Source organism: Schistocerca piceifrons, chromosome 5, assembly GCF_021461385.2.
Source record: "Schistocerca piceifrons isolate TAMUIC-IGC-003096 chromosome 5, iqSchPice1.1, whole genome shotgun sequence".
Taxonomy (NCBI): domain Eukaryota; kingdom Metazoa; phylum Arthropoda; class Insecta; order Orthoptera; family Acrididae; genus Schistocerca; species Schistocerca piceifrons.
In genome coordinates, this window is record NC_060142.1 from 11,888,068 (window position 1) to 11,909,580 (window position 21,513).

General features: G+C 43.5%; 1 protein-coding gene across 1 annotated transcript in view; it reads left to right on the forward strand.

The window, feature by feature from the left end:
• The window catches only part of LOC124798078, a 362,131-nt gene that overhangs the window by 307,562 nt on the left and 33,056 nt on the right, over positions 1 to 21,513 (forward strand). The window contains exon 8 of the mRNA XM_047261317.1: positions 11,030 to 11,095. Within this exon, the coding sequence (XP_047117273.1) occupies positions 11,030 to 11,095 (66 nt within the window). The remainder of the gene's footprint in view (positions 1 to 11,029; positions 11,096 to 21,513) is intronic.

A 21,513-nucleotide genomic window follows, 5' to 3' on the forward strand; every position in this document is an offset into this window, starting at 1 on the left:
AATCGGGCAGGTAGGTTAGAAAATTTAAAAAGGGAAATGGATAGGTTAAAGTTAGATATAGTGGGAATTAGTGAAGTTCGGTGGCAGGAGGAACAAGACTTCTGGTCAGGTGACTACAGGGTTATAAACACAAAGTCAAATAGGGGTAATGCAGGAGTAGGTTTAATAATGAATAGGAAAATAGGAATGCGGGTAAGCTACTACAAACAGCATAGTGAACGCATTATTGTGGCCAAGATAGATACGAAGCCCACACCTACTACAGTAGTAAAAGTTTATATGCCAACTAGCTCTGCAGATGATGAAGAAATTGAAGAAATGTATGATGAAATAAAAGAAATTATTCAGATAGTGAAGGGAGACGAAAATTTAATAGTTATGGGTGACTGGAATTCGAGTGTAGGAAAAGGGAGAGAAGGAAACGTAGCAGGTGAATATGGATTGGGGCTAAGAAATGAAAGAGGAAGCCGCCTGGTAGAATTTTGCACAGAGCACAACTTAATCATAGTTAACACTTGGTTTAAGAATCATGATAGAAGGTTGTATACATGGAAGAACCCTGGAGATACTAAAAGGTATCAGATAGATTATATAATGGTAAGACAGAGATTTAGGAACCAGGTTTTAAATTGTAAGACATTTCCAGGTGCAGATGTGGACTCTGACCACAATCTATTGGTTATGACTTGTAGATTAAAACTGAAGAAAATGCAAAAAGGTGGGAATTTAAGGAGATGGGACCTGGATAAACTGAAAGAATCAGAGGTTGTACAGAGTTTCAGGGAGAGCATAAGGGAACAATTGACAGGAATGGGGGAAAGAAATACAGTAGAAGAAGAATGGGTAGCTTTGAGGGATGAAGTAGTGAAGGCAGCAGAGGATCAAGTAGGTAAAAAGACGAGGGCTAGTAGAAATTCTTGGGTAACAGGAGATATATTGAATTTAATTGATGAAAGGAGAAAATATAAAAATGCAGTAAATGAAGCAGACAAAAAGGAATACAAACGTCTCAAAAATCAGTTCGACAGGAAGTGAAAAATGGCTAAGCAGGGATGGCTAGAGGAAAAATGTAAGGATGTAGAGGCTTATCTCACTAGGGGTAAGATAGATACTGCGTACAGGAAAATTAAAGAGACCTTTGGAGATAAGAGAACCACTTGTATGAACATCAAGAGCTCAGATGGAAACCCAGTTCTAAGTAAGGAAGGGAAACCAGAAAGGTGGAAGGAGTATATAGAGGGTCTATACAAGGGCGATGCACTTGAGGACAATCTTATGGAAATGGAAGAGGATGTAGATGAAGATGAAATGGGAGATACGATACTGCGTGAAGAGTTTGACAGAGCACTGAAAGACCTGAGTCGAAACAAGGCCCCCGGAGTAGACAACATTCCATTGGAACTACTGATGGCCTTGGGAGAGCCAGTCCTGACAAAACTCTACCATCTGGTGAGCAAGATTTATGAAACAGGCGAAATACCCTCAGACTTCAAGAAGAATATAATAATTCCAATCCCAAAGAAAGCAGGTGTTGACAGATGTGAAAATTACCGAACAATCAGTTTAATAAGCCACAGCTGCAAAATACTAACACAAATTCTTTACAGACAAATGGAAAAACTAGTAGAAGCCGACCTCGGGGAAGATCAGTTTGGATTCCGTAGAAATACTGGAACACGTGAGGCAATACTGACCTTAGGACTTATCTTAGAATAAAGATTAAGGAAAGGCAAACCTACGTTTCTAGCATTTGTAGACTTAGAGAAAGCTTTTGACAATGTTGACTGGAATACGCTCTTTCAAATTCTGAAGGTGGCAGGGGTAAAATACAGGGAGCGAAAGGCTATTTACAATTTGTACAGAAACCAGATGGCAGTTATAAGAGTCGAGGGACATGAAAGGGAAGAGTGGTTGGGAAGGGAGTAAGACAGGGTTGTAGCCTCTCCTCGATGTTATTCAATCTGTATATTGAGCAAGCAGTAAAGGAAACAAAAGAAAAATTTGGAGTAGGTATTAAAATCCATGGAGAAGAAATAAAAACGTTGAGGTTCGCCGATGACATTGTAATTCTATCAGAGACAGCTAAGGACTTGGAAGAGCAGTTGAACGGAATGGACAGTGTCTTGAAAGGAGGGTATAAGATGAACATCAACAAAAGCAAAATGAGGATAATGGAATGTAGTCGAATTAAGTCGGGTGATGTTGAGGGTATTAGATTAGGAAATGAGACACTTAAAGTAGTAAAGGAGTTTTGCTATTTGGGGAGCAAAATAACTGATGATGGTCGAAGTAGAGAGGATATAAAATGTAGACTGGCAATTGCAAGGAAATCGTTTCAGAAGAAGAGAAATTTGTTAACATCAAGTATAGATTTAAGTTTCAGGAAATCGTTTCTGAAAGTATTTGTATGGAGTGTAGCCATGTATGGAAGTGAAACAGGGACAATAAATAGTTTGGACAAGAAGAGAATAGAAGCTTTTGAAATGTGGTGCTACAGAAGAATGTTGAAGATTAGATGGGTAGATCACATAACTAATGAGGATGTATTGAATAGAATTGGGGAGAAGAGAAGTTTGTGGCACAACTTAACCAGAAGAAGGGATCGGTTGATAGGACATGTTCTGAGGCATCAAGGGGATCACCAATTTAGTATTGGAGGGCAGCGTGGAGGGTAAAAATCGTAGGGGGAGACCAAAAGATGAATACACTAAGCAGATTCAGAAGGATGTCGGTTGCAGTAGGTACTGGGAGATGAAGAAACTTGCACAGGATAGAGTAGCATGGAGAGGTGCATCAAACCAGTCTCAGGACTGAAGACAACAACAACAACAACAACAACCACAATAATAGTGTGTAAGACTAGGGTTGAAACCACACACACACACACACACAAACACACACACACACACGACTGTTACGAAATATGCGTGCTCCTTACACAACAGTAGCCAAACAGTGGAAGTGAACAGACCACAAGTGGCAGCTTGTCAACAGTGAACAGTTGCTCCAATGTGTGAAATGTCAGTTACCAAGTAAGTTTAATCAGGCTATGGTGTGTTGAACAAAGGAAGTAAATCCACTAGTAAGTGTCTGGATACAGTGGGAATTCAAATTGGATTGTAATTTCAAGTTGTTTTCATTCATCTCTAAACCCAAGACTATTGATACTTTGGGGGGTTGGGGGAGGGGGGGGGGGGGTCGTTGGGTACATGGCACTTGCATTAAGAAGCTTTCAGTTCCCATGGGTTTCATTCTGGAATTTAAAGTTACTGTGCTCTTGACTGACTAGGGGCACACCATGGATTTTCGACTGAAGAAGGTGTCCGCCAGCTGAAAAGGTTGGGAAGCCCTGTGATAGAAGCAGTTGACAACATTAAATGCTTGTGATTACAACTTGATAATACATTCAGTTTTGTAGGAGCATACCACTGAACTGTTGAGGCACATAAATTAATCTTCATTTGCAGTGCAAATGTTGTCACACATAAACGCTACAAAATAAAAAAGCTAGCCGTCTTCATTTACTTTTATTCCACAGTGTTGCACAGGATCAATTTTTATGGTAACTCATCAAACTGAGCTAAAGTTTGACGAGTAGTGAACGGTATAAGTTATTTGTGGTGTGAACTCGAGAAGGTACCAGAGAGGCGGCAGCAGCAGAGCATACGAACTGCTGCTTCTAAATACATGTATTCCATAATGTATTTTGTTGTAATTAGTATCTATTTTCCAAACCAATGTGTCAGTCTGTGCAATCGATACTAAAAATACGAATAATGTTTGCTGTCATTTAGTCATGTACTTTGGTCCAGAAAGGTGTCCATTGTTGGTGAACACACATATTTCAATAACTTACCAGCAGCCATAAAAAGTTTAATTACTAATCAAGTTGAGTTTAAAAGGAGCTGAAAGGATTTATTGGTGACACTTTACATAAAATCTGGCTTTCAAAAATCTCCAGTGCAATATACTAAGATTAAAATGACTTCGCGATTGATGTTTCCACGAAGTCGAATGGTAAGGGCATCACCGGCCAATCGCAGCTGTTTTGTGGGCTCCACATGCTCGGCGTGTCACCTGATGCATGGGCACGAGCAGGGGCCAAAGGGAACGGCTGTGGGAGGAGAGGAGAAGGAGTGCCAAGTGCCCAGTGACTTTTGAGTGCTCAGTGATGTCGTGACAAAAATATTGTTATTGCAAGAAGGTGAAGCTTTATATATAGCTAAAGTTGGTACAATGGTAAACATTCTACTTCCTGGGCAAAAATATTGAAAAGAACAATGTCGGATTCACAATCTTTATCATTAGGATCACCTATTTGGTTACAAACTTTCATTCTTTTGCCTCGCAAGTCTGAAATCGTGGTGGTTGCGGATATTATAATGTTCTGAAACTCTGAAACCAACAGATTTTAATTCAGAGAACTTTCAGTGAAAAATGTGGTTGCTTGATACTTTACATTTGGTGGACTGTAGGTCGTATGTTACTGTACACGAAATGCAGCCATCGTGAAAAACTGTAGGTTTTTGTTTGGATAGAAGAAAACAGCTGATTACTAGTAATAAGTGAAGGGAGAGTTTCAGCTGTGAATTAAGGACTCACATTTGAAAAACTTGCGAAAGCATTGTGTGGAGTTGCAGTTTTTCTTGTATCCGTACTTGCTATGAAAATAGGATGAGGAATTCCACCTTACACAAGACACCTTTACAGTTTCATTTCGCCTAGACATGTTTCTTCGGTTCTTGTGCAACCTCTGGGGGGCATTTTATTTTCTTACTTACTTGAAGCTGTTGGGTATTTGTGTTGGTAGCTAGTCTGCTACACAATCTATAACTTGTCACAGATTTGTTTCTTTTGTGTTTTCTCATACATTTTGGCGAGGTGAAATGCTAATTTCTGTGACTTTGGGTCGTTTGACGCTGCACTTTCTACAAATTTTCAAGCGTGGGTCCATGTTTGAAAATTTGTAGAAAATGCATTGTCAATTGTCCATTAGTCACAGAAATCGGTGTATTTACCTCGCCAAATCATATGAGGAAACACAAAAGAATCAAAGCCACAACAAGTTGTAGATTGTATAGCAGTAGCTTCATGTAAGCAACAAAATAAAATAATCCACTGAAGATAGCACAAAAAGTGCTGAAACATATCTGGGTGAAACGAAACTGAGGTGTCTTGCATAGAGCGGAATTCCTCGTCCTGTGTCCTACTTGGAAAAGCATTAAGTAATACTTACAGACAATTGCTGGTATCATTTGGCTGTTCTCAATAAGGCGTCTGAGGTAGCTTCCAGAAAGTGAGAAATTATTGAATGGATACAACAGAAAAACATTCCCACACGAGACGATTGTACAAAGGGTGAATTACTGAAACTTGTGGCTCAGAACGAACCTCCTTTATATGTTATACATCTGTTTGCCAGAAAAATACACTCATAGGATCTCCAGAGTGACACCATACCACTGCCACTTCAGGCCCATTCAACTAATATGGCCTCAAGCTAAAGCTTATGCTGTAAGGAACAAAAACAGTACATTAGTGAAGTGGAAAGTTTGACACAGGACACTGTAAACTGAACTTTGTCATCAGATTGGTGTAATGATGTAAGTCACATGAAGGAAGTAATAATGAAACTGTGGGAGAATCAATGTATAGTGAAAAATGGCACTGAACAATTTATTATTTCATCAAATTCTGACAACAGTTGTAGTGACAATGCAAATCACTGTGAAAGTTACAAGTTGTGTGCATCTGTTAGGGCTATAGTGTTCACCAGAAATTCAGTTGTGTCCAGCACTTCCACAATTTCCTCTGCTAATTTGGTTTATTTGTTATTTTGCAATATCTCTGCCACCGAACGCTCGTCGTGCTGCTAGTTATTGCAATATCCTAACAGATCACTGTCACTGCAGTGGCAGTGTCTCCCATCACTGCACCTACAAAGATCTTAGCAACAGTAGGTGAATAGATTACACGTTTATTTTTCCGTGCGTGCACAACTTTCGATAGTTCAAGCACGTTTCACGTTGTGTATAAGCCAGCAAGTCTGCTCTCTGTCAATGCCAATGTCAGTCACAAATAAATTATAACTGGAGTATAATGTGATGAATGTTATTGAGTGCAGTAAATTGATTTTTCTCTATGATAATGTGTGCCTACAATAGTCAAGGAATTGTCACAAGCATCTCAGTGTACTGATAACTGATATTACAGCTTAAATTAAAAGATTTTGTTACTTATTCCACATTCATCATGACTACTTGTTGATTTTCGAACTGTGTAAGGAACAAAGTATGTATCTTCTTTTTAACTAAACAAACACTGTTTTTAGCTTTGTCTCACAATTTATTATTAATATATCTAAAACAAAGATGATGTGACTTACCAAACAAAAGCGCTGGCAGGTCGACACACACACACACACACACACACACACACACACACACACACACACAATTCAAGCTTTCGCAACCAACGGTTGCTTCATCAGGAAAGAGGGAAGGAGAGGGAAAGACGAAAGGATGTGGGTTTTAAGGGAGAGGGTATGGAGTCATTCAAATCCCAGGAGCGGAAAGACTTACCTTAGAGGGAAAAAAGGACAGATATACACTCGCACGCGCACACACACACACACACACACACACACACACACACACACACACATATCCATCCACACATACACAGACACAATCAGACATTTGTAAAGGCAAAGAGTTTGGGCAGAGATGTCAGTTGAGGCGGAAGTAAAGAGGCAAAGATGTTGTTGAAAGACAGGTGAGGTATGAGTGGCGGCAACTTGAAATTAGCTGAGGTTGAGGCCTGGCGGGTAACGAGAAGAGAGGATATACTGAAGGGCAAGTTCCCATCTTCGGAGTTCTGACAGGTTGGTGTTAGTGGGAAGTATCCAGATAGCCTGGACAGTGTAACACTGTGCCAAGATGTGCTGGCCGTGCACCAAGGCATGTTTAGCCACAGAGTGATCCTCATTACTAACAAACACTGTCTGCCTGTGTCCATTCATGCGAATGGACAGTTTGTTGCTGGTCATTCCCACATAGAAAGCTTCACAGTGTAGGCAGGTCAGTTGGTAAATCACGTAGGTGCTTTCACACGTGGCCCTGCCTTTGATCGTGTACACCTTCCGGGTTACAGGACTGGAGTAGGTGGTGGTGGGAGGGTGCATGGGACAGGTTTTACACCGGGGGCGGTTACAAGGGTAGGAGCCAGAGGGTAGGGAAGGTGGTTTGGGGATTTCATAGGGATGAACTAAGAGGTTACGAAGGTTAGGTGGATGGTGGAAAGACACTCTTGGTGGAGTGGGGAGGATTTCATGAAGGATGGATCTCATTTCAGGGCAGGATTTGAGGAAGTCGTATCCCTGCTGGAGAGCCACATTCAGAGTCTGATCCAGTCCCGGAAAGTATCCTGTCACAAGTGGGGCACTTTTGTGGTTCTTCTGTGGGGGACTCTGGGTTCGAGGGGATGAGGAGGTGGCTCTGGTTATTTGCTTCTGTACCAGGTCGGGAGGGTAGTTGCGGGATGCGAAAGCTGTTTTCAGGTTGTTGGTGTAATGGTTCAGGGATTCCGGACTGGAGCAGATTCGTTTGCCACGAAGACCTAGGCTGTAGGGAAGGGACCGTTTGATGTGGAATGGGTGGCAGCTGTCATAATGGAGGTACTGTTGCTTGTTGGCGGGTTTGATGTGGACGGACGTGTGAAGCTGGCCATTGGACAGATGGAGGTAAACGTCAAGGAAAGTGGCGTGGGATTTGGAGTAGGACCAGGTGAATCTGATGGAACCAAAGGAGTTGAGGTTGGAGAGGAAATTCTGGAGTTCTACTTCACTGTGAGTCCAAATCTAGAAGATGTCATCAATAAATCTGTACCAAACATTGGGTTGGCAGGCCTAGGTAACCAAGAAGGCATCCTCTAAGTGACCCATGAATAGGTTGGCGTATGAGGGAGCCATCCTGGGGTGTACCCATGGCTGTTCCCTTTAATTGTTGGTATGTGTGGCCTTCGAAAGTGAAGACGTTTTGGGTCAGGATGAAGCTGGCTAAGGTAATGAGGAAAGAGGTTTTAGGTAGGGTGGCAGGTGATCGGCGTGAAAGGAAGTGCTCCATCGCAGCGAGGCCCTGGACGTGCGGAATATTTGTCTATAAGGAAGTGGCATCAATGGTTACAAGGATGGTTTCCGGGGGTAACAGACTGGGTAAGGATTCCAGGCGTTCGAGAAAGTGGTTGGTGTCTTCGATGAAGGATGGGAGACTGCATGTAATGGGTTGAAGGTGTTGATCTACGTAGGCAGAGATACGTTCTGTGGGGGCTTGGTAACCAGCTACAATGGGGCAGCCGGGATGATTGGGTTTGTGAATTTTAGGAAGATGGTAGAAGGTAGGGGTGTGGGGTGTCGGTGGGGTCAGGAGGTTGATGGAGTCGGGTGAAAGGTTTTGTAGGGGGCCTAAGGTTCTGAGGATTCCTTGAAGCTCCGCCTGGACATCAGGAATGGCATTACCTTGCCAAACTTTGTATGTGGTGTTGTCTGAAAACTGACACAGTCCCTCAGTCACATACTCCCAACGATCAAGTACCACGGTCGTGGAACCCTTGTCCGCCGGAAGAATGTTGATGGAATGGTCAGCCTTCAGATCACGGATAGCTTGGGCTTCAGCAGTGGTGATGTTGGGAGTAGGATTAAGGTTTTTTAAGAAGGATTGAGAGGCAAGGCTGGAAGTCAGACATTCCTGGTAGGTTTGGAGAGGGTGATTTTGAGGAAGAGGAGGTGGGTCCCGCTGTGACGTAGGAGGGAACTGTTCCAGGCAGGGTTCAATTTGGATAGTGTCTTGGGGAGTTGGATCATTAGGAGTAGGATTAGGATCAAAGGCAGAGCCTCGTGTGAAAGCACCCACATGATTTACCAACTGACCTGCCTACACTGTGAAGCTTTCTATGTGGGAATGACCAACAACAAACTGTCCATTCACATGAATGGACACAGGCGGACAGTGTTTGTTGGTAATGAGGATCACCCTGTGCCTAAACATGCCTTGGTGCACGGCCAGCACATCTTGGCACAGTGTTACACTGTCCGGGTTATCTGGATACTTTCCACTAACACCAACCTGTCAGAACTCCGGAGATGGGAACTTGCCCTTCAGTATATCCTCTCTTCTCGTTACCCGCCAGGCCTCAACCTCCGCTAATTTCAAGTTGCCGCCGCTCATACCTCACCTGTCTTTCAACAACATCTTTGCCTCTTTACTTCCGCCTCAACTGACATCTCTGCCCAAACTATTTGCCTTTACAAATGTCTGCTTGTGTCTGTGTATGTGTTGATGGATATGTGTGTGTGTGCAAGTGTATATCTGTCCTTTTTTTCCCCCTAAGGTAAGTCTTTCCACTCCCGGGATTGGAATGACTCCTTACCCTCTCCCTTAAAATCCACATCCTTTCGTCTTTCCCTCTCCTTCCCTCTTTCCTGATGAAGCAACCGTTGGTTGCAAAAGCTTGAATTTTGTGTGTGTGTTTGTGTTTGTTTGTGTGTCTATCGACCTGCCAGCACATTTGTTTGGTAAGTCACATCATCTTTGTTTTTAGACATATTTTTCCCACGTGGAATGTTTCCCTCTATTATATTCAATTTATTATTAATGTTAGTTCGAGTTATAAGCCCATTATCGAGTACATTACCAATTCCCAAAGATGATAATGCACAGATAAACATGATTACCAGGCAAAGATAATCTTCTCAACTTCTTAAGGTATCGATCCTTAGCTTAATGTACATTTGCAGCGATCACAATTTTTTAACAAATTACACACATTATTACACATTCACCAATTATACTACAATAACTGGACTAAAGTTATGCATCAGCCAGGATATTTTTAACTAAGATAGACCAGGGCCCAAAGTTTTGCATCTATCCTGGGGTTGTTATCTCATCTTAAAGGGGCAAATGATTGAATTGGTTTGCTCATGTAATAATAGGTGTTGGGATATACAAATCTGGTTTTTAATTTCTAAAATTTCTGATTGGTTGAGTTTGACCCCCTTTTCCTCTGTGTGTCAGACTTGTATATCTATTGTGTATTTGTGGTTATTGTTCAGGCAATGTTCTGCAAAGGCTGAATTGGGCTTCTTCAATCTCCAGGTTCTGTGGTGTTCTTTAAGACCGGTACAGATTGATCTCCACATCTGTCCGATGTAGCGAGACTGACACTCACGACATGTAATTTTATAAACCCCACTTTTTGTGATAGCTGGTTGTTTGTCTTTTGCATTGATCAAAATACTACCTGTTGTCTGAGGGAGAGTATGTTTTATTTTTCTTTGTGACACTATTTCCTCTCTTGGGAAACATACCTGTATATAAAGTGAATTTTCATTGTAGTAAAGTAAGTTACTAGCCACTCTAGTGATTTAAGAAAATTTTTGGTATTTCAGTTATTGTTCGGTTCGTATTGTAAAGATTGTTATCTTTGCCAGCATGTGGACAGATGATACTATTTATAAATGCATAGTTAATCAGTAGATTGAAACAATAGCTGGCTATTGGAGAGAAAGAATAGAACAGTGGCTTTTTCTAAAGAAAAAACTTATCTTGTCATATATGTGGCAAATAATCCACAAATAATTCCCACAGTCACCAGCCTGAGAAGATTAGTGCTAGTAATAATTTGTGGTTAGTGTACTTTACAAATGTAGCCTGCAGAGGTCACTTCTGCCCGTTAATGTATAACCCGACTGATTTGACATCCCTCTCCAGTGCTTCACCATTTACAATTAAAGAGAATGCGCCGACCGAAAATCTGCGAGGTCTGTTGGAATGGAATTACATTTGGCACAGAGCACCATGAGAGGTGATGGGGAGTACGGAGAAGGTACGAGAAGACTTTACTGCACCACATATAATTCGGCAGACGAGCTCCGGACACATCACGGCATATGCCAGGATGTCCCGCTCATTTCGTCCGACTGCTGCGTACTGTTTCGAACTCTGTTTGCTGACTCTGTTTCCGGTTTCAGATGTGGAGGTTCAGCGAGGATTCTTACGGCACCTGCGATCCACTGTCCACCGAAGAGGAACGGCAGGTGAGTGCCCCGCCCCGCCACACTGCAGAACTCGCCTGCCCCGTCTGACGCTCTCCAACTCACTGTCGGGGCCAGTGTAACGTCGACAATGAGGCGTTCGCCCAAGACCATCGCGATACTGCTTTAATAATGAGAATGACAGTGATAATCTTTATTTGTTCAGGATAACTTCACATTTGTGCAATTTGCCATTTTTTGTGCATTCGTGTCAGTAAAAGGGAGCACTGTAATTAATAGCAAATTTCTATTTGTTTTTGCCACTGCAGCCAGAATTGAAATTGTGATGTGAGAGTCAGCCAGCTTGTCTCATACAGTGGGCCTCAGAAATTGTTTCAAATGTGGAATATCCATAAATAAATAAATATTTACCAACTCGACTTTAACGTCTGTGACAAAATATTTATGATTACATAACAGAGAAGAATTTGACAATTTCAGAAATGTGTAAATGACTACATACATCTGTTAATCGATTACTGCTTTTAATTTATCCTCAAAAAGATTTCCACACAGTTGCCCTTTATGATTTGGCAATCTGTTATCGGAGCAAAATTCAGTCGAGAAATCTGATAAATTGCGAGACCGAATCGCCAGCCAACACGAGGTGAAACATTTCCTACTGTCGATATCTGTGATATGCTACCTGACGTTCAGAATTAATAGTCGCTTTTTCTGTGGACACAGATAGGAAGAGTTCGAAAGTTGACGTCAGCCGCCTCTGAGCCGGCATTCCGCAGTCAGGACGGCAGGCAGTGAGCCACTCCGGTCCGCACCTTCACCTGTACTGCCTCCTGCTCGCCTGCCTTCTAGGTGCGATCCCACTTACTCTGCCAGTTACATGGGGACCTAAAGGTTAGTGAAGGCTCCGAAACTCCGTGTGTCTCTCAGTTCTTCACATTGCTAGACGTCGCTAGAAATGGAGGGAGTAAAAAGTAACGGATAAAAATTCTAGAACTGACCGGGACGCACGAACTTGGACTCAAAGTTCTCGGTCGAATTCATGACCTCCAGAAACAGAGTTAAGTTGATCCCAAATGGAAATGGAAATGAAGTCTCATGCTTCTTGACAGAGCATAGGGGAACGATGCAGGAGACCCCCACTGCCGTGCTAGGCAAGGTCGTAATTGAGGTGGTTTTCCTGCCTTCCCCTGACCGTAATGGGGATGAATGATGATGATGAAGTCGACACAACAACACCCAGTCATTTCGGGACAAGTGAAAATCCCTGACCCCACCGGGAATCGAACCCAGGACCCTGTGCTCGGGAAGTGAGAACACTACTGCAAAACCGCAAGCTGCGGACTGATCCCAAATATTGTATAAAATTATTCTTTTTATATGTACTTCAAGGTATTTTGATGTACTTTTTACATTATTTTATTCTTCAGATATTTTGATGTACCACAATATTACACTACTTCTTTACTGTGATATCAGATGGATTGATGTTCCGCCAGTCCTTTACTGCGATATCTGGTGATGACATAGAGGCTGGTCAGGAGCCAAGATTTCCTATTACTTGATCTCGCTCGCCTTACTATTTTGGCACTCTCGCCGACATCTTCCAGTTGAACTTCATTTCTCGGAATGCTGCACTTACTGCCAGAAGTTACGAGTACAGATCCGACATCCGATTCTCAAAAAACGTAAGGTGCTTCCAGTAATCAATGTATATTGTACTCTTGTTCACTGTTAATTATAAAATTGCTTCAACAGTAAAAACATCACAATTACAGTGAAAAAAGCAAAGCCCACAAACTATCTGTCTTATTTAACAGATTCCAATTAAGTGAATGTATAAGACGTTCTCTCTTGTCCCTTCGATGCCACAAGTATCGTCAGAGCCGCTCTTCCGCTACGGCTCACGCCCCGGCTCGAAGGTGGCTCCCGACGAATCGTGATAAGCTGCCGACCGGCAGGTACCATGTTTGTGGGGTGATGTTGTCATTCCCGATTGCAGATATGCTGCTACCATCCATTTCATTATATGTGTGCGTAAATAAAATGTCCATCCAAAGAGTAGATTATCTGATTCATTACAAAAATATAATTATTCTTAATGACAACCGTTATTCATCGGTTAGAACAATGCTTGTGCAACACGTCACTTCCTACCCTTAGGTCACCACTGTGAAACGCTAATTGAACAGTAAGTATTTAAAGTTAAAACTAGTGTTAACCTTCTCACTGCAAACATTAATATCGAGTGCCTCTTATATGTACAATCACAGTTATAAATTTTGCCCAGTAACAGCCAGTAGCAGTAAATGTACACTCCTGGAAATGGAAAAAAGAACACATTGACACCGGTGTGTCAGACCCACCATACTTGCTCCGGACACTGCGAGAGGGCTGTACAAGCAATGATCACACGCACGGCACAGCGGACACACCAGGAACCGCGGTGTTGGCCATCGAATGGTGCTAGCTGCGCAGCATTTGTGCACCGCCGCCGTCAGTGTCAGCCAGTTTGCCGTGGCATACGGAGCTCCATCGCAGTCTTTAACACTGGTAGCATGCCGCGACAGCGTGGACGTGAACCGTATGTGCAGTTGACGGACTTTGAGCGAGGGCGTATAGTGGGCATGCGGGAGGCCGGGTGGACGTACCACCGAATTGCTCAACACGTGGGGCGTGAGGTCTCCATAGTACATCGATGTTGTCGCCAGTGGTCGGCGGAAGGTGCACGTGCCCGTCGACCTGGGACCGGACCGCAGCGACGCACGGATGCACGCCAAGACCGTAGGATCCTACGCAGTGCCGTAGGGGACCGCACCGCCACTTCCCAGCAAATTAGGGACACTGTTGCTCCTGGGGTATCGGCGAGGACCATTCGCAACCGTCTCCATGAAGCTGGGCTACGGTCCCGCACACTGTTAGGCCGTCTTCCGCTCACGCCCCAACATCGTGCAGCCCACCTCCAGTGGTGTCGCGACAGGCGTGAATGGAGGGACGAATGGAGACGTGTCGTCTTCAGCGATGAGAGTCGCTTCTGCCTTGGTGCCAATGATGGTCGTATGCGTGTTTGGCGCCGTGCAGGTGAGCGCCACAATCAGGACTGCATACGACCGAGGCACACAGGGCCAACACCCGGCATCATGGTGTGGGGAGCGATCTCCTACACTGGCCGTACACCACTGGTGATCGTCGAGGGGACACTGAATAGTGCACGGTACATCCAAACCGTCATCGAACCCATCGTTCTACCATTCCTAGACCGGCAAGGGAACTTGCTGTTCCAACAGGACAATGCACGTCCGCATGTATCCCGTGCCACCCAACGTGCTCTAGAAGGTGTAAGTCAACTACCCTGGCCAGCAAGATCTCCGGATCTGTCCCCCATTGAGCGTGTTTGGGACTGGATGAAGCGTCGTCTCACGCGGTCTGCACGTCCAGCACGAACGCTGGTCCAACTGAGGCGCCAGGTGAAAATGGCATGGCAAGCCGTTCCACAGGACTACATCCAGCATCTCTACGATCGTCTCCATGGGAGGATAGCGGCCTGCATTGCTGCGAAAGGTGGATATACACTGTACTAGTGCCGACATTGTGCATGCTCTGTTGCCTGTGTCTATGTGCCTGTGGTTCTGTCAGTGTGATCATGTGATGTATCTGACCCCAGGAATGTGTCAATAAAGTTTCCCCTTCCTGGGACAATGAATTCACGGTGTTCTTATTTCAGTTTCCAGGAGTGTACTTATCCATGTGTGTTAACTATGGAGTGTTTAACAGTAGATTATAAACGATTAATCTTAGGTATGTAATATCTTCACTTTAATTAAGTTTCTAAACATTTCTACCAGGTAATCATTATGTTACTACAGATGTGAGCACTCAGGTAATGAATATTTATTATCCATATGGAACAGTAAGCAGATTTATAATATTTCTTTGTTTTCTGTTGTGAACTACTCATTACCAGCACCTTCAGTCCATTAGCCATTTAGTCTAATCATACATATTTCATCCAGTCAAATATGTTGCTTCCAGAACTAGGGCTGTTCTAGCTGTGCTCATAACACTCGTGGAAAGGAATGAATGTGTAAATAGATGTTCATCTAGGTATAACTGTATTGAACTACAAAACTCATATAGCTGTACTGGGATTTGGCCATGTGCTGTTGTTGCAGGAAACACCACATTCACTGCTATGATGCCAGTTTCCTCATCGAATTCCTTTAGCATTCATAAACTCCCACTGAATCATTGTTGTGAGGCCAGTTTCCTTGCAAATGCCTTCAGCATTCATAAACTGCATCTGAACCATATGAGTTATATGTTTTGAACAAGTAACAAACCTTTGTTGTCTCAAATTCTGTAATTTGTTACTTGTCTCCCAAAACCTAGAGAATAGCATACAAAACTCAGACATTGTCTCTTTATAACATCACTTTCAGAGTAGCATACAGAACACATTAACAACTATGGTAAATCCACGTACTTTGCTACTTTGGAGGAACCTCAAAGTGAAGTGTACAAACTAACTTGGGTAGTAACTGAGAAAGCACACCTCTTTCCACTGAAAGATTACTTTTAAACAATCTTTTAATATTCCATAGTGATAGTGTCCTTATTTACATATCTTCCCTTCTCTTCTCTGGTATAGGTCAATAGTTCATACTTTTACTTCAGGTCCAACACACACAGGAATATGATCCTTGTGGCAAGGTATTGGGACAGGGAGTGGCATAGGGATAGAGTCGGATGTTGTGGAGGTTTATTGGGCATCAGAATACCACTTTAGGAGGGGTGGGAAGTGTATTGGGCAGGATGTCCCTCATTTCAGGACACAATTATTGGTAATCAAAGGCCTGGCAAAGGATGTGTTTCAGTTTTTCCAGTCCGGGATGGTACTGGGTGATGAATGGGATACTCCTTTGTGGCTGGTTTTTGGGTGTGGTGGGAGGATGGGGGTTGTGAGGGGAAATGACACAGGAGATCTGTTTGCAGACTAGGTCTGGTAGTTAGTGCCTGTCTGTGAAGGCCTTGGTGAGACCCTCACCATACTGAGCCAGGGAGTTTTTGTTACTGCAGATGTGCCTTCCCTGGATAGCCAGGCTATATGGGAGGAACTCTTTTGTGCGAGAAGGGTGACAGCTGTGAAAATGTAGGTACTGTTGGTGATTGGTGGGTTTAATATGAACAGAGCTGCAAATGGAGCCCTCAGAGAGGAAGAGATCAACTCGAGGAAGGTGGCTTGCTGGGTTGAGGAGGACCATATGAAGTGGATGGAAGAGAAGGTGTTGAAGTTGTGAAGGAAGAAAGATAGATCATGAAGCTGTCATGAAGATCATGAAGCTATGATCAATGAACCCAAGCAGACTAGAGGTTTGGTGTTTTGGGTGGCTAAGAAGGTCTCCTCTAGATGGCCCATAAAAAGAATGGCATAGAAGTGTGCCATATGGGTGCCCATGGCTGTGCCACGGATTTGTTTATATACCTTCCTTTGACATAAGAGATAATTGTGGGTTAGGATAATATTAGTAAGGAGTATGGGGAATGAGGTAGTGGGTTTGAAGTCTAAAGGATGTTGGGAAAGATAGTGTTCAACAGTGGTAAGACCATGGGCAAGAGGCATGTTGATATATAGGGAAGTAGCGTCAGCAGTGATGAGTAGGTGTCCAGGAGGTAAAGGGGTAGTTAAGATGGACAGTTGGTGAAGGAAGCAGTTGGCGTCTTTGACATGAGAGACTAGATTACAGGCAATCGGCTGGATGTGTCGCTCAATGAGTGCCAAAATTCTTTCAGTGGAGGCACAATAACCAGCCACAATGCGGCATCCAGGATTTTTTGGTTTGTGGATTTTGGGGAGCATTTAGAAGGTGGGTGTGTTGGGTGTCATAGGGGCGAGGAGGGAAATTTGATTCAGGGGAGATATTCTGGGAAGGGCCTAAGGCTCTAAGCAGGGACTCGAGTTTGTGTTGGACTTCTGGGATGGGATCACTCTAGCAAAGTTTATAGGTGGTGGAGTCAAAAAAATTGGTGGGGGCCTTCTGCCAGATAGTCATTGCAATCCATAAACAACGTTGTGGAACCCTTGTCTGCAGGTAGGATGACTAGGTCAGGATTTGTTTTGAGGTTATGTATGGCCATTCTTTCTTCCACTGAAAGATTGGTGCTCTGAGGAAGGAATCTGGGGAAGGATGGAGAGGCTAAGTTGGTGGTAAGGAACTCCTGGAAAGTGATCAGCACGGTGGTTAGCTGTGTGTGTGTGTGTGTGGTGGGGGGGGGGGGGGGGGTCGTGGTTGGCTGGTAGTATGGACTGGAAGAGGCAGGGTTCAGTGTTGGAATTAGCTTGTTGAAGGGATTGGCGGCAAAGACATGCTTCCATTATAGGGATCAGGAGAAGGAGAGTAGAGCTCAACAAGTCCAGCTTGGTTAAATTTGGGTGTTGGACTGAAACTTTTGTGGAGATGAGGGTTTTGTTGGAAAGGTTAACAACAGTGTTATGGGAATGTTTTGGCTCTGGATTTGTTGGAGGGTTGGTAGGGAGGTTTGGAGGATGTGGCAAGTAGAAAAGGTCAGCTGGGCAGGGTATAGCTGCTATAAGGGGTGGATGACGAGGAACACTGTGGGTACGATGGGGGTGAATAGTGGTCCCTCAAGGTGGCAGTAGAATGTCGGCAGGTTGAATAATTTATGGAGGTGATGTCTGGAATACTCCTCCAGGTGGTGGAGAGCAAGGGATTCAATTTCAGAGACATAGTCTACGGAGTAGGGACTGCAAAGCAGTAGTATCTTACAGAGGGAGTAATGGTGATTCTGGGATGCCTGTGCCTTGGAGATGTGTTTTTGCAGCGCCATGTTTCTGAGGACCAGGGATTGGCGGAATCTGAAAAGTTGTAGATCATTGTGAAAGGAGTGGTGGTATCCAGAGAAAGTAATTTTTACAGTTTGGCCATTGTGGGGGCTCCATGGTTTAGGCATCATTTGAGAAACAGGATGTGGGACTGGGTTTTAGCCAGAGAAAGGGATACTTTTCTAAACTGATGCAGAAAGATGGATCATGGGTCCATTGTGGCAGGAATGGTGCAAAGGAAATGGGAATGAAGTAGAAATGGGTGAAATAGGTGTTGATGGTTGTGACAGGAGCTGGATAAGTGAAAAGATGCATAAAATATTCACAGATATGTAAAAACATGTGAAATCATGTAAAGCGGGCACAAATATGTTAAAAAAGTACAGAAATGTGGGTGAAAAGGAATGATGAGTCCTCCCTCGGGCGTGTGTGTGTGTGTGTGTGTGTGTGTGTGTGTGTGTGTGTGTGTGTGTGTCTTGCGATGAATGAAGGGAGAGTAGGGGGAATGGGTTAGGAAGACGATCAAAGTTTCATGTGGCATGGGCAGGTTTGAAAGTACGTCAGGGTGAGAAATGAAGTGGGATCAATAGGAATAAATGTGATTCACTATTGAAGGAAAGAATCTGGGACATTAGATGCTGCAAAAACAATCTGTGTGGTTACAAAGTGTGTGTTGTGCGTGGACCGTCGTTGACACAGTATGGCTCGGAAGTAGATGCGGTTTGGAATGAGATGAATAAACACAAGAAAGAGGAGAAAGAATAGACACTGAGAAGAGTAATGCTATAGCGAAGAGTAACAAAGGAAAATGTTATGGGGTTGTAGGATGGAACAAAGCCATTTGTCAAAAATCAAACAATGGAAACTCCAGGTAGGAATCTCAGCAGAGTAGGAAAAGATAGATTGCTACTTATTGCAAAGAAGACACATCAAGTTGCAGACAGGCACGATTAAAAGACACTCACATATATGTTTCTTCACAGACTTTGTGAGTAAAGAGAGACACACACACAACATTCACACACACACAGACACTAGCAAGCACACATCAAGCACGCACGAATACCAAGTCCAGCATCTTGGGCCGGTATGCGACACCATGTGTGATGCAAGCAGCAATCTGGAGGGGGTGGTACGGTAGTGTAGGGATGGGGGGAGAGACGGATGCTGTCTGGTGGAGTGTACAGCGATTAGACCATCAGCAGGCGCAGCATTGTGAGGTTGTGGGGCAGGTGGGGGGGGGGAGGGGGAGGAAGAACAAAAAAAGGAGAGGAACAGGAAAGGACAGGAGGGTGCATTGGCAGAGGGCTGCAAAGAATCAGGGTGGGAGACCAGAATGGGGAGGAGATCATAGCACAGAGGGGGTGGAAACTACTGGGTGGAAGATGTGGAGACAGTATGTCACCATAAGCTGAAGCTGGGATAATTCTAAGAATGTCTTCTAAGGTTAACTCCCATCTGCCCAGTTCAGAAAAGCTGCCTGTTCACAGTCTAGTCCCTGCATACTCCACCAGACGGTGTCTGTCTCTGTCCCCACCCGTATATTACTATCCCTTCCCCTTCCTCACCCCTCCAGATTGCTGCTTGTATCCCACATGGTGTCACATTCTGGCCCGAAATCTGGTTGCAAAACCACATGCAGCCCACCCCCCCCCCCCCTCCCAAAAAAACCAAAAAAAAAAAAAAAAAAAAAAAAAACAAAAAAAAAAACACAACTTGGATTTTATACACCTTGCACCTCTCCACCAAAATCTCGCCAAGTGTAAATGCTGGCAGGAAACTGCATTGATGTGTAGTCGTGCAGCATCACTGAAATTAGGTGCATCATTGATGTTATCGCCACTGCAGGTTGATGAGCTGCAGCTATGATCCGCAGCTGATGATGTAGACTGGTCATGGGATTATTACAATCGAAGCCCTTTGTAATCTTAGTGGAAGTCTTCCAATTTGTGGACTAGTTATTTTCTTCTCTTTCGTAATTGCAGCTGAAGGACTGATAATTGTTCAACTACGCAAACCTGTTCAAAATTCTTAATTCATGCTAGCAGTTGATTTTGGATGGTTGCGTGATCTTGGCAGTCAATCTTTGTGGATATTGACAACAGATATATACTTCCGCAAATCTGTGTACCCAGAACTCCATCAATTCTCTTTAAAATTTCAAATTTCTGGGTACTATTCTTGTTCTTCATAAATTTTATGTACTCCCAACCATACTTGTTCTGAGCTGTTGTCAACAACATGCAATGTTTGTGGTAGTTTTTTTTCCCATGATACTGGTTGGTAAAGTAAAGTCTGTTCAGGGGTTAAGACTTCCTATTATTCAATCTTGCTCGCTTTATTATTTCAGCACACTCACCAATGTCTTCCGATCGAACCTGATTTCCCCAAGTGCTGCAGTTACTGCTGAATTTCGGAGTTCAAATCAGACATCCAATTCTCAAAATAAATAAGTTGCTTCTGATAATCAGATATCATATATTGTACTCTTGTGTACAGTGACCATTAATTATAAAATTGATTTACCATTGATACATCACAATTACATTGATAAGGACCAAAACAGTCTACCCTAGTTAAGATTCCAATTGAGTAACTAGGTAACAGATTTTATCTTATCCCTGTCACATCATAGGCATTGTAATGATTGCTCTTCCTCTACGGTTTGCATCTTATCCCCTACATCTACATATATACTCTACCAGCCACCAAGCGATGTGTGGCGGAGGGCGCTATTCGTGCCAAAGTCATAGTCCCCCCCCCGTCCCCCCTCTCAGTTCCACTCGCAGATCGCGCAAGGGAAAAACGACCGTCTGAGCACCTCAGTACGAGCTCTAATTTCCCTTATCTTTGAATGGTGATTATTGTGTGATTTAAAAGTTGATGGCAATAATATATGCTCTACATCCTTGGCGAAGACCAGATTTTGGAATTTTGCGAGCAGCCCCTTCCATTTAGCGCACTCTCTATCAGTGAGTGTGTCCCACTTCAAACTTTCTATGAGATTTGTAATGCTCTCGTGATGGCTGAGTGTACCAGTCAGGAATCTTGCCGCTCTTCTTTGGGCCTTCTCAACCTCTTGAATCAGACCCAACTGGTAAGGGTCCCACACAGATGAAAAGTACTCCAAGACTGGATGAACTAAAGTATTGTGAGCAATTTCCTTTGTTGAAGGATTGCATCGCTTCAGGATTCTACCAATAAACCGCAATTTAGAGTTTGCCTTACCCGTTACTTATGTAATCTGATCATTCCATTTGAGATCATTTCGAATAGTCAAACCCAGATGCTTGGCAGATGTTACTGCTTCCAGAGACTGTACTCGTAAATTGATGGGATTTTCGATTTGTTATACACAGTAGGCGACACTTACTAATACTGAGAGATAATTGCCAGTCACTACACCATGCATTTATTTTCTGCAAATCCTCATTGATTTGTTCACAACTTCCATGTGATACTACTTTACTGTAGACTATAGCATCATCGGCAAACAGACTAATGCCACTGTCAATACCATCAACCAGATCGTTTATGTAAATCACTGCCCTGGGGCACACCTGATCTTACGCTTGTTTATGTTGAAGTCTCCCCATTCAGGACGACATACTGCTCTCTG